Source organism: Microcaecilia unicolor, chromosome 10 (assembly GCF_901765095.1).
Source record: "Microcaecilia unicolor chromosome 10, aMicUni1.1, whole genome shotgun sequence".
NCBI classification, from domain to species: Eukaryota; Metazoa; Chordata; class Amphibia; order Gymnophiona; family Siphonopidae; genus Microcaecilia; species Microcaecilia unicolor.
This window is the reverse complement of record NC_044040.1, coordinates 215,999,418-216,014,992: the sequence shown is the minus strand read 5'-3', so window position 1 is coordinate 216,014,992 and position 15,575 is coordinate 215,999,418. Positions and strand designations below refer to the sequence as shown.

Sequence of the window (15,575 nt, the reverse complement as noted above, 5' to 3'; positions counted from 1 at the left end):
CTTCTCTGTCTTTCACCCTGTGAGCTAAATTCAAGACAGGCCTTAAAAAACTCTCTTCTTATGAATACTGAGCTACACCGGGCAGTGGGGCCAGATCCCAACCCCCTCTCCTTGAGTCTCTTCTCATATATCCCACTACGGTAAGTTATCATCTTCACTTGAAGCCACTATGGGAACTGAATCGTACTTTCTCCTTTCCTTCCCCTTTCTTCTCACTCTTTATTCCGTTACCTTATGCAACCTGCATCCAGTGGTGTGCTGGAGCAAGCTCTCACAGGCTCGCAAGAGCCGGTTGTTAAATTTTTAAGAATTTTGGGAGCCGGTTGTTAAAGCAGGGCCCTCCATGGCTACTTTAACAACTGGCTCCCAAAATGTGGGCTTGGGCCCCCTGCTGAATTATCTTTTACTTTGCTGGTGGGGATGCTGAGCCCTGCCAGCCAAGTAAATAGACTACTGCTGCTCCCCACTCCTTGTTTCCAGCTCTGGGCAGCAGGCTGGGACTTCTCGAGCATGTGAGAGAAGTTCCAGCATGCTGCTCAGAGCAAGACGATGGGAGCGGTGGCAGTCCATTTATTGGCTGCCAGCAAAGGTATGGCTAGCCTGCCACATGAAGGGAGGGAGGAGAGAGAGGCAAGTGTTGCTCCCCCACCCCGGCCACCCCTGGCCCTTCCAACTGCAGAGCTGGCTACGTCCGGAGAAAGAGCCTGTTGTTAAAAATTTACCAACACACCCCTGCCTGCATCCATAAATCTGCATCCATAAACACAACTTACTGATGAATTTACATCTTCTATTTTGTCAGTAAGATTCTCCTTTGAGCTAAAAAATAATCTAATGGTCCTTCTTGGAATATCTAGGAAAAGAAACATGAACACATGAATATTGTTATGAGAAGCAGGCTAACAAGTCAACAGTCTTTGAATTAATTAATCTCTATAAATAATGGGGCCGATATTCAGACTGTGGGAGGGAGCCCAGCTAGCTCCCCCGGTTGGCTGTCAACCTGGAAATTCAAGGCCAGGGCCGTATCCAGAGACCGACATTGAATTTCCAGGTTTTTTTTGGTCACTAAAAACATAGCCAGTTAAGCCTATATTTATCGGCTGACTAAGTTACAGCGGCCAAAGACAGACCCTGCTATTTATGTGGGTCTTAAGGCTACTTAACTGGCCAGGAGCCATTCCTGGCCGGTTAAATAGTTTGAAATTTCAGCCGCAATGTGCTAAGGTGAGCTGCAGGGGGGGCTGCCAATCACGGAACAGTGGATGCAATGTGCAGATCCGCTGAGAGGTGCCCTGGCTTGGCCCCCACTTGGCTGATTTTTCATAAGATACTGATATACTGAGCCCAGAAAAGAAAAAAATGATATATGGGTATCAGCGAATTATTAATATTTAGAAAGTGCCACTGAGATAAATACATAATGATGGGGGGAGGGGGGAGTTTGATGGAATGCAGGATCCTGCCCTGGATTTTCCCAAGTGAAAAGTGATAGTGGATGAAAACATTGGGTTTGAGTTCTGGCCCCGCACAGAGTTATTGCTGGCAGGGCGTGTGGGGGGTCCTGGGTAATCGTGAGGCATATAAGATACCAGCAGTAAGCCCAGCTGAACAACTCAATCCTGAAACAGGATTTGAGACCAGGGAGCAAAGAATTCGGGTTTGGAGATAAAGGGGAGTTGAAGGGCTGAGAGGTCTATGTGAAACAAGCAGTCGAAGGGTAGCCAGTAGAAAGTGCAAAGCAAGCAGAGGTCAGGACATACCATTCAAGGGCTCTGGCATGAAACTGTTCCCAGCCAGCTCACAGTTCTTATCTTTGAAAGGCTGGGGGCATTTACAGATGGGTTCACAGTCTCCTGTTAGACTGCAGTTGCCACCGTTGCTGCAGTAATTTGGTGGACAAGTCTTCATACCACAAGAAGGTGCCTGGGTTGTTCCACTTCCTGCAAAGATATTACACAAAACAGAACTATTAGTGACTCAGGACCTGAAGCCCTGAGATAGCTTGGCAGAGGGACCAGAACCGCAGACTCCTGTTCTCCAGCTCTGCTCATTCATAAACCACAGACAGAAACCAGAAAAGCCAAGTGTAAGGAAGCCGGAGGCAGGAGGACCACAAGCTGCAAATGAACCCAAGGGCTCCCACTGATGTCCTGCCCCACCCACTTCTGTGATGTCATCAAGGGAAGCCAATGGCCCCCTGGCTTCCCTGATGCCCTGTGTGGCTGCACACAGTTAAAACCCCGGCCAGCTCAGCTGGGTTTAACTGGGCAGGGGCCTCTCCTGCCTGGCTAAACCTTTTGATTATCAATAATTCACAGTAAAAACTGAATGGTATCCAGGTGGGCTTCCTGGACTTATGACTGTGAGAAGTTTAAGAGAGCCACTTACTAAGTGCAGGTGTCGTGCTGGTTGCAGAACATATGCCGTCTGTTTCCTCATATCCAGGAAGACAGAGACAGTAGTAGGACCCCAAGGTATTCACACACCGGGAGTTATTTCCACAGAGAGAGTAACCCGAAGCTTCACATTCATTAACATCAACGCACTCCAAAGTCCCTTCAGATGAAAAGAGAAAGAATTACAGCTGAATCAAGATATGTGCGGAAGAGAAATCTGTGAACTGGGCATGCATCTTGCACCAACTGAGAAGCCATTGGGTCAATAGTCAAAGAAATTTAAAGGGGCAGGGAAGCCCCCCAGTCCGCTTAAATCACTTGTGAACATCCAGCCACAGATATTCCATGACACTTTATCATATAATGCTTCTGAATATCAGCACTCGCCAGTCATGTTCCAATTGGGCATGTCGGGGGCAACACAGGGAGCAGTCAGCTCCTGTCCCCATCACCCCACTAGACCATCATGGCATTCAGGTAGGACCATGGTGGCCTATTCTGACTGGAAGAGTGAGATGGGCTTTGCTTACTAGTTGCGGGGTTAGGGGTGGAGGTGAGGGTGTGAGAGGGAGGGGGGTTACATGTGTTGCATGTCATGGTGTGGGAGGGGGTCGCTTACTTGTCAGGAGGTGGAAAGGGAGGTTGCTTACTGTTGGGGGTGGGAGTGGGGACATGGACACAGCACGAATGGGAGTCCTGGCCAATATTCATCCGGGACCTGCAAAAGGACTGGAGAGGCCTGTTGGCATTTCCTGTAAACTAAAAACAACAGCAAAATAGAGCCAGGCTGCCAAAGAACTGAATCATTCTTAAAATAGTACAAATATTAGGAGGAAAAAGAACCCAAATGGGGACCACAATTTCACCTTATGTCTTCCTCAGGGGCTCTTACAATCATAATTTTATTTTTGTTACATTTGTACCCCACGCTTTCCCACTCATGGCAGGCTCAATGTGGCTTACATGGGGCAATGGAGGGTTAAGTGACTTGCCCAGAGTCACAAGGAGCTGCCTGTGCCTGAAGTGGGAATTGAACTCAGTTCCTCAGTTCCCCAGGACCAAAGTCCACCACCCTAACCACTAGGCCACTCCTCCACTCCGAGCGACATGAGTACAGCCTCCTGAAGTTAATGAGAGCTGTTGGTGAGCAGGTTATTATTCTATGAGCCCCTAAGGAAGCCAAAAGGTGAAACATAGTAACATAGTAAGTGAGGGCAGATAAAGACCTGAATGGTGCATCCAGTCTGCCCAACAAGATTAACTCATAGCAGTGACCCTCGTTTGAGTATCTGAGGTCTTTTTCCTCCTAATCTTTGCACTGTTGTAAATATGATTCAGCTACTTGGTAGCCTGGCTCTATTTTGGGGTTGTTTCTAGTCTACAGGAAATGCAAATATCTGAGCCTTGACGTCCCATTTCCCATATAGTGCCCTTCTGCAAACTGGGGTTTCACATCATTTTGAAGTGCCAGTTTCATTTTGTGAATACAAATGATAGGACTTTTTAATGCATTTGCTGACTGAAAACTACTTCTATTGTCAAAGAAATCCTTTCTGGATAAAATTGTTCCTGAAAGTTTTTAAATTGAAAGACCTGGATCAGAACAGAGTCGAGCAGGCAGACAGCACAGCTTTTACTTGACTTTGAAAGGTTTTATCCATCGGTCTGGATGGGCCTCAGTCCACCTGCTTCTACTCATAATAACATCTCTATCCCACAACACAATAATCAAATTATAGCACTGCTCCCACCAGAATCCAGTCGCCAAAGATACAAACACAGTGACCTTCCAATGCCATCAAAGTCTGCTTAAACGCAGGGCAATCAGATGGATGCCAGTAGCTATATTAGTGTGTCCCATTACGACAGCTATGTAATACAACTTGAATATATAGCATGGACAGTCGGTGCACCCGTCAATCCATATGGAAGGAAAATGTACTTCTAGCTCCAGAGACACTAACCAGAGTAGCCAGTACTGCAGACACAGATGTAATTGCCCTGAGTATCCTCACAGCTCGTGTTGTCCGGGCACCTAAAAGACCCCTCGGCACATTCATTGATGTTCTCACAGGTTCGGTTGTTCCTGTTTAGTCTGTACCCGCTCTCGCAGCTGCAGGAGTAACTTCCTGGGGTGTCGACGCAGATGCCCACAGCAGTATCACAAGGTGAGAGATCACACTCATTGATGTTTTCACAAAGAGTTTTGTTCTGGGAGTTCTGATGGTACCTAAGAATGGAAAATTATTCCTTTACATCTGTACTTTATTTCAGTGAATCCCCAAAGGGTCTCAGAAAGATGCACTGCTTAAAGCACTGGACAGACTGAAGCAGGTTATTTTAAAGAGCAACAATCAAAGACAGACTGGCTTCAAACTTCCTTGATATTTTGTGACATATCGGACTGACTTCTTATGTGAAATTCATTTGGGGGCCCATTTTTGAAGCAGAAACAATTTCCAAAAAGTGGCACCAAGCAGCTGATGGACTTTTTTTTTGCCAAAACGTCCAAATTACTATTTTCAAAACCCATTCTTAACACATTTTTCTGTGCAGTTCACCTGCAGTGGGTCCATATCACAAGGGAGCATGTTGGGGCGGGGTTTGGGCATTCCTAAAACTTGGATGTTTTTCTACCATAATGGAACAAAGCAAAAATGTCCAGGGCTAAAATGTAGCCAGTTTGTTCTAGACTTATTTCAATCATGTCTAAGTGACCAAAAGGTGCCCTAAATGACCAGATGGCCACTGGAGGGATTAAGGCATGACCTCCCTTACTCCCCCAGTGGTCACTGACTCCCTCCCACCCCCCACCTCCAAAATGTGAAAGAAGCAGTACATACTAGCCTCTATGACAGCTTCAGATGTTATGGCCAGTCCTATTAGAGTACCAGCAGGTCCCTGGAGTAGCCTTCAGGGGCTAATTCTCAAAAGGTAACTTCGGGATGATGCACGTTATACGCAAATTAATTTTGGACTAGAATCAGTAAATGGCGGTTAATAAAATGAGCCTCTATGTACAGGTGTAGATTTCCGCTCCCAGTACCATTGTGGAGAATCCTAATGGGACTGAACGAAATTATGATGCAAACAAATAACAGAGTCTTAGAACAGCAAAGAGCTTAGAACTAGACATGGTCTATCACTGGCAGAGGAAAGATACTCACCCGCTGTGACATGCACATGCTATGATGCCATTCTCCATGTAGCATTCTCCAAGCCCATTACATACACTGGAATTGCAGGGGAACTGAGCTGCAAGACGGAATCCGAGGGTGAGATTAACAAACAATTTATTTTCATTTCACTTATTACTGTCTTTGTAAGGTGGCTACAGCCAAGCCACATACGGAACAATAAAATCAAAAGAATAATATACAAAATGAAAATAAATATAAAATACACTTAATTATATTAGAAGTTAATTAACATATAAACAAATCCTAACAGACTAAAGAACAATGACTTGAACACAGAGGCTCAAAGACATCTTATGAAACACAAAGCCCACATCAGTGCCGGCTGATTCGTATTAATGACCCAGCAGTGGCTTCCTATTCCTTTGGGTTTCCAGCTCAATCGGAACCAGTGCTGTTATCTGGTAGTATTTTTCTTCATCCATAACTACACAGGGAATTGTTCCTGTTTGATCTTTCATCTAATTCGCCTGGTACACAGAAGTTTTGAAGCAGTTCTGTATTAGCACAGCAGAGTCACTTGAAAACTCTGCAAGAATCTTGTGCAAAATGAGAAAATTACCTTGGCATGTGAGGTTAATGTTGTCAAAGCCTTCGAAACAGCTACACTGAAATCCTCCAGGAGTGTTGGAACAGCGTTGAGTGCAGTTATGAAGATTGAATGCACATTCGTCCACATCTGAACAAAAACAGATACAAGTGTGTTTGTGAATGGATAACAAATCATGTAAAGTAACTCTCTGTGCTTTACGGAGGTTATTTTTTTATTCTTAATTGCATGGATTTTGTAGGATGTTCAAAGTGGCTTTATACACACAGGGCCCCACATTTAAAATCATTTGAGCAGGTCAGGAGGGGACAGACATACAGTGGCAGTAATCTGGGCAGTGCCTCGGTCTATCCACTCTGTCCATCAGGGCAGTCTGGGTGGAGCCAGGAGTTCTGCAGCCACTGGCAATGTCCAGTAAGGAGGACTGCTGAAATGGTCATCCTGGCTTTGCCAGGTTAGATATGTGGATATCGGCCAGATCGGCATAACTTCTGGGTGTTATCAAAGAACCAGATACTCAGTACTGGTGTCCGGATACGAGTGAATATCCAGGTCTATTTTTAAAAGAACACCAGCGGCTGATTACTGATCCGATACTATCCCTTGGAAAACTGTTCCAGGACAGATACCTGCTCACATTTGCACCTGTTCAAATGAGCAGATTCCTTTTCTCAATCAAAAGTACTTGTGTAGTTCCAAACCCCATGCTCCAGACTCCGTTCCTTTCACCTTGCTGCACCATATGCCTGGAATAGGCTTCCTGAGTCGGTACGTCAAGCTCCATCTCTGGCCGTCTTCAAATCTAAGCTAAAAGCCCAACTTTTTGATGCTGCTTTTAACTCCTAACCCTTATTCACTTGTTCAGAACCCTTATTTTATCATCCTCACTTTAATATTCCCTTATCTCTTGTTTGTCCTGTCTGTCTGTCCTGATTAGATTGTAAGTTCTATCCAGCACGGACTGTCTCTTCATGCTCAAGTGTATAGCGCTGCGTACATCTAGCAGCGCTATAGAAATGATAAGTAGTAGTAGTAGTAAGTACGTCTCCCCGTCTGGTGGGTAAAGGCAGAGGAGAAACGAAATGAGACTTGTTGGACTGCCTGCGGACATTTGTATTTTCAAAAGCAGGTGCATATTTTTAGTCAGAAAAGATATCCATACAAATTGGCAGCTGCAAACGTGAGAGGCTGCTTCTCCTGGAATCATCTGTAATGTGAAAATCCTGTAAAGTCTGCGGAGTGAAAAGCAATGTCAGCGCAACACGATAAGCAAGGTAAGTGACATTTGGAAAGAGTCTGCGCTTTCCTGGCTTTCAGTTTGGAGTAGAGGCCCATGTTGCACTGATATAATCTTCTAAGGGAAGGGTTGGGGAGGTCACATATCGCGGGGGGGGGGGGGGGGGCACTGACCCTGTTTGTTAGTTCAAAGAATTACCCTCATAATAGCTTTGACACTCAAAGTACACAGATCCCTTGTACGTCCTGATCTCCTTGTCTGGTGTGGGGGTTCCAGACTGCACCTGACTGGGAAATGACTGCTGAAAAACTGGTACAGAATTTGGATTTACCTAGGCACTTCTGTTTCATGCCATCAAGTTCATAGCCAGGATTACAGTCACAAGCATAGCTTCCAGGCACATTCTTACAGGTTCCATTCCCAGTACAAGGAGAACTAAGACATTCATTAATATCTGAGGGATGCAAGGGGACAGAGGTTAATTGGGTAGCATTCAGTATAATCTATCACTCTGTGAGAAAGGCTGCCACTGGGTCCCATGTGGAGGTGGGGGGGGGGGGGGGGGGGGGGGGGGGGGAGGTGAGGAGAGACAGGGAAAAGTAAAGGTCAGAAGGGTGCCAGCAATATCCCCCACCCCCAAATACGCTGTAAAAGATTAAACCGCTTTTCAGACATTTTGACTTTCTTATATCTATGGTATAAATTGGGCTAATATTTAAACACTGCAGCTTTCGTGTAAAAAGGAAGTTCTGACATGTATTCAGTGTGGAACCGGCTGTGTAAAAACATCCATCACTGTCTTACCCATGAGCACATTCATATATCCCAAATTACAGGATTTCCATATATACAGTACTTTACAATATCGTAATGTGTTGATACTGCCGGTGACTTATCTTAATTCCTATGCAGTTGGCTCTGTCGCACCAATCAAAACTCAACAGGGAATCCCTGTTTCGCTATCGCTGAACAGGGAATCCCCTGAAGCAGCGATAGCCATTTTTCCGACATCCAGAAAGCGTCCAATCTTCTATTTTCCCAGCCATGTACTAAAGTTGGAATTAGTGCGCAGCCAATTAACAAAAATTAGCACATGAACCATTACTGCCAGCCATTTTGTAGCTAGTAAGGTTCCTGTGCTAATCAGTTAGCGTGCAGTAATGTAGATGGACTGAGTAGCACACATACACCCACTCTCTGCCCCTTGAAACACCCTCTCCACAGAAAAATTTTTAAAAACTCTTTTGCGTGCGGAAGGGGTGTAGCCAGACTTCGGCGGGAGGGGGGTCCAGAGCCCAAGGTGAGGGGCACATTTTAGCCCCTCCCGGCTACGCATTAGTTTGGCATGTGTGCGCGCTAAGGGTGAGGTAATGATTTTTTTTGAGGCGGTATGTCAGAGGTGGAGACTGGAAATTCCTGTGCTAACCCGTTAGTGCATCTACATTACCACGCACTTGCTAGGTTAGCGCGCGGATCACGCAGGAGCCCTTACCGCCTCCTAAATGTGGCAGTAAGAGCTCCCACGATAATTTTATAAACGACCAGTACATGGCTATAAATGAAGCTAATAGAAAAAGAGGCCTTTTACAGTCATGGTAAAAATGGCGTTAACGTGTGGGAAAGCCAATCCTTAAATGGACTCCTCTATTTGTGTAAAAAGTCATTAACCTTTAAAAACTCCACCCCCTTAGTGTTTTCCCTGTTGTCAGCCTCATACTGACACAAATGTAAATATCAATCAATCTATATAAATGAGACGTGACCGACTCACCCGCAAATGCGCAGTACAGCCCGAACGTTGAGACGGCAAAACTCCAAGCCCCGCCTCCACCAGCTCCAGAACTAGAAAGGAGGAGGAGTCAGAGGCGGGGCGAGGGGCGGACAGTACACAACAGCCAGAACGTACGTGGAGAGAAGGACGGGGCGTGGTCGCAAGAGCCGTCCGATTGGCAAGAGGCTGCCTTGCCTCATCCAATGCTAGCGCTGTTCACGTCCAAGCACCACCTGCCGATTGGTCCAGCTCCGGCGATCATCCCAACTGACACACAGTGCCGGTGCGGGCGTGGAGTTTCGTACAGAAGTGACTCGCTGGTAGGCTTTGCGGCTTGACCAATAGGAAAACAAAGAGGACTGTGACGTCAGAGGCGTCGTTTCCAGCCGTTGGTGATTCAGCCAATCTGGGTGCAGCGTGTATGATCGTCGCCGCCCGCGGTGTCATAATAATTATTTTTTGTTGTTCCTGTGGCCACGGAGGGGTGCGTTATGTTTGCTTTCTGCTCATGGGCGAGCCTGTGACTGGAAGGTGGGAGGGCAGGGGAGGGAGAGAGGAGGGTTGCTGGACCGGGGGGGGGGAGAGGCCACCATAGGAAAGAGGAGGGTTGCTGAACATGGGGGGAGGGCAGGGGAGAGAGGAGGTTTGCTAGATATGGGGGGAGGGCAAGGGAGAGAGGAGGGTTGGTGGACGGGGGGGAGGCCATAGGAAAATAAAAAACTCGCCCGTTTTAACAGGCTTAACTGCTAGTCTGAATATAAATGTGTTTTGATGTACAATTAACCAACCTTGACATGAGCCATTCAGATATAAATATCCGCCCTTGCATGAACATAAGAAGCCCCCATCGGTATTCTGACAGTTCTCCTCAGCGCTGCATGAAGACCTATTCAAGCACTCATCGATATCTGGAGGCAAAGAATGTTCTAGGTCAACTTTTGGTATGAGTTGTGGAAATAATGTTTTGCAGGTCTGCAGCGCACAACAGATCGACTCAGCTAAGCTATGTGAGGAGTATTTTCGAAGCCATTTCTGCAGATCATCCCATGCTTTTACTCCTGGAAATAGTCTATTTGAAAACTGTCCACCCTGCCTGTGGAATAAGGGAGGGCATGGTTTTTCGAGGTGTGGACTTTGATTCACACTGGGCAAAGGCATTGGTGGAAGGAGATGGGATTAGATGTAGGGACTGCAACAACATATATAGTTCAGGTCAGTAAGGGGCCACTTTACTAAGCTGCGGTTAAAAGGACCCTGCGCTAGCAGCGGGGGTGGGGGGGCTGTTTTTGCTATGCGCTGAGGCCCTTTTTACTGAAGCAGGTAAAAAGGCGGGAAAAAGACATGTAAGAAGAAATCCGCCAGAAGACGGAGAACTCAAAACACCACAAGGTAGATACAACAGTACAACAACAACAACAACAAAAAGTGGGAGAGCGACCACGGAAGCCAAAGACAGGAAGATGTACATTAATAAGAAAGTTTATTTGAAGTATGAAGACTCAAATAAACTTTCTTATTAATGTACATCTTCCTGTCTTTGGCTTCCTTGGTCGCTCTCCTACTGAAAAAAGACATGGCCATGTGGAGCATTTACTACCACCCATTGAGGCTCCCACGCTAACCCGACGGTAACCAGGTACAGTGCAGCACTGCCAAATTACCGACGGGTAGCCCCCTGTGGAAGTATTTTTTGAATATTTCTGCTAGCTCCGGAAATGCTGCGGGATGAAACTACCTCTGGTGTCTAAGTTGGGCCCAAGGTGGGCTTACCACCACTTAGTAAAAGGGTCCCTAAGAGAACCTACAGGAAAGGAAGTGCAAATCTCTGTAGGCAGTTTTCATTAGGAATTTTCCCAGTGAAATTATGTGCCTAGACGTATCTTTGATTAAAAAGTGCCCACAGACTGCAGCTATGTAGGCAATGTGTGTATATTTCATAAACATTGGTGCTATGATTTCTAAGCACCTACTTTTATCTGTGTATGACTAATATTTGATTGCATAAAACACAGTTCCACACACTCACGTCACTTATAAATTTACTTTCTATAAGTGTGACTATGGGAAAGATTTTCAGCTGCTCCTGACTGAAAGAGATTCAGTCACTGTGCTTAAACCTCTCCAAGCTTCCCATTTTGGACAATTATTTGCTTGTTCTGAATCAAATGGGGATCAAAAACCTACAGTACTTCAGAATAGGTAATACATTCATTCTTGACTATAAAAATTTCAATCGTATTGCAGCTGGAGACTGGGAGAACAGTTTTTGACTCCCAGTGGATGACGGTGGAGGATCACCGGATATCAGCATGGAAGATCCAAGCTGAGATGAACCATGGAAATCACTATCAAAAAGAAAAATCAGAGTATGAAACACGGAGCAAAATCCCTGCCTTCACAATGAGTTCCGTTCCCAGTGTATCCTCTCCGGCACGTGCAGAAAAAGGATCCATTCGTGTTCGTGCAGTCAGCAGCAGCAGAGCAATCATCCAGGTCTCTTGCACATTCATCGATATCTGTGCACTTTTCACCCTCAAAACCCGAGTCACACCGGCAGATGAATGAACCAATAGTGTTTAGGCAGCTGGAGTTTAGCAGGCACAGAGGAACATCTGCTTGGCATTCATTGATATCTAAAGAAAAACACAACTGATTCGGAATTATGGTATTTAATCTGCAATACAATGAGCTCAAGAACAATCTGAATGGTAAAGAGCAGAATTATTATTTTTTTATAACTTTCTTTATTGAAATCTTTCCATAAATCCAAGCTAAAAAAAGAAAACTTGTACAGAAAATTGACCAAGCATAAGTAAAATCACACAATATATAATCAAAATACAAGAAAATAATAACCCTACTTGGTATCCAACAAGTCCTCAAAAATGGGAGGAGTAAGAGATAATCAATTAAGGAATTTAGATAATACTATCAAAAGAAAAGAAATACACCCTAGAGGCTTGACTAGCGAGAATAACTAGTACAAATTACAGTTGAGGGTCCCGCATCTCAGCGATAGGAACCTGACCAGTAGCAACAACCTTGTCAATGAAGAACCAAGTCTGTTGAGAAGGATCTAAAAAGATATTTATTTATTTATTTATTTGCTGCTTTTGTATCCCACATTTTCCCACCAATTTGCAGGCTCAATGTGGCTTACATTATGCCATAATGGCGATTGCCATTTCCGGATAGAGAATTACAAGTGATGTTGCATTAAGGTGCATAAATGGTAGAGTAAAATAATACAGTGGTATTGACATTTCTGAATGATAGAGTGAATTATAAAATAAGTTACATAATCAGCTATAGAAAGTTCATTTTGGCATGAGAAATAAAGTGGTAGTGCGTATTGCGTAACTTTCAGTAGTAGCAACGAAGGTTATCAGTCTAGTGTAAAGAGTTTGGTTTTGTCTAGTTCATGTAGAGTCTAGTTATCTAGTATTTAGGATGGATCGTTATGGTATGCCTTCTTGAACAAGTTGGTTTTCAGTAGTTTTCAGAAGATTGTTAGGTCGTGCGTTCTATAGTTGCGTGCTTATGTAGGAGAAGCTGCATGCATATGTGGATTTATATTTAATTCCTTTTGCAGCTGAGGTAGTGGAGATTCAGGAATGTGCGTGCTGATCTTTTTGTGTTCCTAGTTGGTAGGTCTATGAGGTCTGACATATCGATTGGGACTTCACCGTGAATGATTTTGTGGACCAGGGTGCAAACTTTGAACGCAATTCATTCTTTTAGTGGGAGCCAGTGTAGTTTTTCTCTTAGGGGTCTGAGTCTGATAATTCACAATACATTTGCAAGGAAATTTCAAAAAGAATGTACCAGCAAGAGCCAAAACTCTAAGGAGCATTAGAAGAAATTCCTGCCTATGTTTTTCAGTAGCTTTGGCCACATCAGGAGATATTTGCACCTTGAGCGAACAAAAAGTAGAAAGACGATATTTAAAGTATAATCTCAAGAACTAGTCTCTGTCACAGTCCAGAGTCACTGCGACTAATAAAGTGGAGAAATAGTCAGTACCATAAATAGATGCGTAGTTACAGAGTATTGATTGATTTATTAGGATTTATTTACCGCTTTTTGAAGGAATTCACTCAAGGAGGTGTACGGTAAGAATAGATCAAACATGAGCAATAGGCAATTAGAGCAGTAAAAATATTCAAATAACAATACAAAGTTTGGCATGGTATACTACATTACAATGTCAACACAATACGTAATAGAACATTTTAATAGACAGCGTATAAGCAAAGATGGAACATACAGATAGGAAAGAGAGTAAGAGGAGTTAGAAAATAAGGTGCCTAATTTAAAGAAAGTTGCACAAGAGGTCGGCGAGATGGTTAAATATTATCTCAGCTAGGGTAGGAGTGGATAAACATGTCCCACTGCAGTATGTGCAGCCCGAGTCAATCCTTGTATGTGTGAGTGAGACTAACAAGTTAGTTACTTCTTCCGTTAAAGGCTTGGTTGAAGAGCCAAGCTTTCACCTGCTTCCGGAAGTAGAGGTAGTCTTGTGTTAAGCAGTAAGTAATGCTTAGGTGGCAGTTTGCCAGATATGTGAGTTTCTGTACAAACACACATAGAGTGTATGACAGGATTTTAACCATTTAAATGTGAATGTGATGCCCAGCTGCGGGCATCTACTTTATAGAATTTACCCCAGTGGCTGAATTTCATTGCTAAAGGTATAACTTTATTTTCCACTCTCATCTCTCCAAATCCTACCCCTTTTCTGGATCGATAAATCTGGCTGTTCCACAAATGAAACAGCCAAATTTAGCCACAGAACTACTGGGAAGTTTGTTTAAAAGATGTATCAGTTGGTACTGTGGCCAGCCGCATAAATACTTTTCAATATCAACCTCAGTCTCTTTGCCTGGTTTTAACGTTTGACCATAAAGGTGTCCCAAAAGTCCAGTTTTCTCTAGGATTAATATGGAATTCATGGACTAGTTACAAGACCTGTGGGTTTCTGACTGTTTTACCTGTGCAGTTTGGTTCCCTGTAACCGGGAAAGCAGTCACATTGGTAGGAGCCATCGGTGTTAATACACAGAGACGTGTCTGGGCAAACGGTGGAGTTTGGGTTCGCACACTCATTAATATCTGAAAACAGAGGAGGATTCTCGGATAAATCTCAATAATTTAAATACCAAAAAACCTTGCAGAACTGAACAGCAACAACATTTACAGAGCAAATTCTGTGACATATATTCACACGCCTGGAGGGCACCTGGCACAGGGGCGTAGCCAGACAACAGATTTTGGGTGAGCCTAGGCAAGAATTGGGTGGGCACCAATTGTTCTCCCCCCCCCTAAAAAAAACCCAATTATCTCAGCTGGTGGGAAAACGCTTCTTTCCACCTTAGCAGCAGGCATGCACTGAAAACTGAGCATGCGCAGGTGCCGGTGTCGTGGAGAGTAGTGTTTTTGTTACCATCAGGGGGAAATCTTCAGCTGGCGGAGCTTGAGATTCCCACCAGTTACCACTAAACATGTGCTACTGTTGGGTGGGCCTGAGCCATAAATGGGTGGGCCCTGGCCCACCCAAGCCCACCTGTGGCTACGCCACTGACCTGGCAGGAGCCTATTTTAAGATTCAGTAAATGCCCACTAAATACAATGTATTATCAGTAATCCAAAATTCCTATGCAATATACAGCTTAGTAAATGCAGCCCCACCTTTCAGCCTGACATGATATCAAGACTTTTAAATCTAAGTAAAAGGATTTCATTTCATTTACTTATGGATATATACTTATGAGATTTTTGAAAATAGAAAAATTTGACAAAAATATATGAATGATATAAATATATAAACATCAGCGACCAATGACAAGAAGGGTATGAACCCTATCACCATATATAAATAGTGATACGGTGAACAATAAGTGACTTTGGGTCTACCTCTGATGGTCTGAAGAAGAAGATAAAAAATTAAATAAAAAAATATATAATACAGTAATCATTTATTAAACTGTATATTACATAGGAGCCTATTGTATACAGGAATAGGAGTGTCTATTTTCCTTTATAGGGGAAAGTGAATGGGACTTGATGTACTGCCTTTCTGTGGTTTTTGCTGCTGTTCAAACTCTGCGGAATCCAGTTTCAGAGTCTGTCTGACGTAGCAGCACGTTGTACGTGCAGGACGACATACAACGTGCTGTGACGTCAGATAGACTCCGAAACTGGATTCCGCAGAGTTTGAACAGCAGCACGGAGGAGTGGGAGCGAGGACGAACAACTTAAAAGACCTCAGCTCTAGGAATATTTTTAGAGGAAGCGGACCTCGGCTGGCGGGGGTTGGGGTCCCCTGCCAGCAAAGGTAGGTGTTGGCGGCGGTAGGGGGGTGGTTATGAGGGCGGTAGGGGGGTGGTTATGAGGGCGGCAGGGGGGTGGCAATGGCGGCGGGG

General features: G+C 44.4%; 1 protein-coding gene across 2 annotated transcripts in view; it reads right to left on the bottom strand.

The window, feature by feature from the left end:
* LOC115478588 overlaps positions 1-15,575 on the bottom strand; it is a 119,700-nt gene that overhangs the window by 21,512 nt on the left and 82,613 nt on the right. Inside the window, exons 30-39 of one of the 2 annotated variants that reach the window (XM_030216060.1) lie at positions 14,146-14,265; positions 11,548-11,787; positions 9,943-10,062; positions 7,715-7,837; positions 6,159-6,275; positions 5,567-5,654; positions 4,364-4,629; positions 2,392-2,559; positions 1,764-1,943; positions 774-853 (exon numbers count right to left, since the gene is read on the bottom strand). In XM_030216060.1, coding sequence (XP_030071920.1) covers positions 774-853; positions 1,764-1,943; positions 2,392-2,559; positions 4,364-4,629; positions 5,567-5,654; positions 6,159-6,275; positions 7,715-7,837; positions 9,943-10,062; positions 11,548-11,787; positions 14,146-14,265 — 1,502 coding nt within the window. The remainder of the gene's footprint in view (positions 1-773; positions 854-1,763; positions 1,944-2,391; positions 2,560-4,363; positions 4,630-5,566; positions 5,655-6,158; positions 6,276-7,714; positions 7,838-9,942; positions 10,063-11,547; positions 11,788-14,145; positions 14,266-15,575) is intronic. The other variant, XM_030216061.1, reaches the window with a different exon arrangement.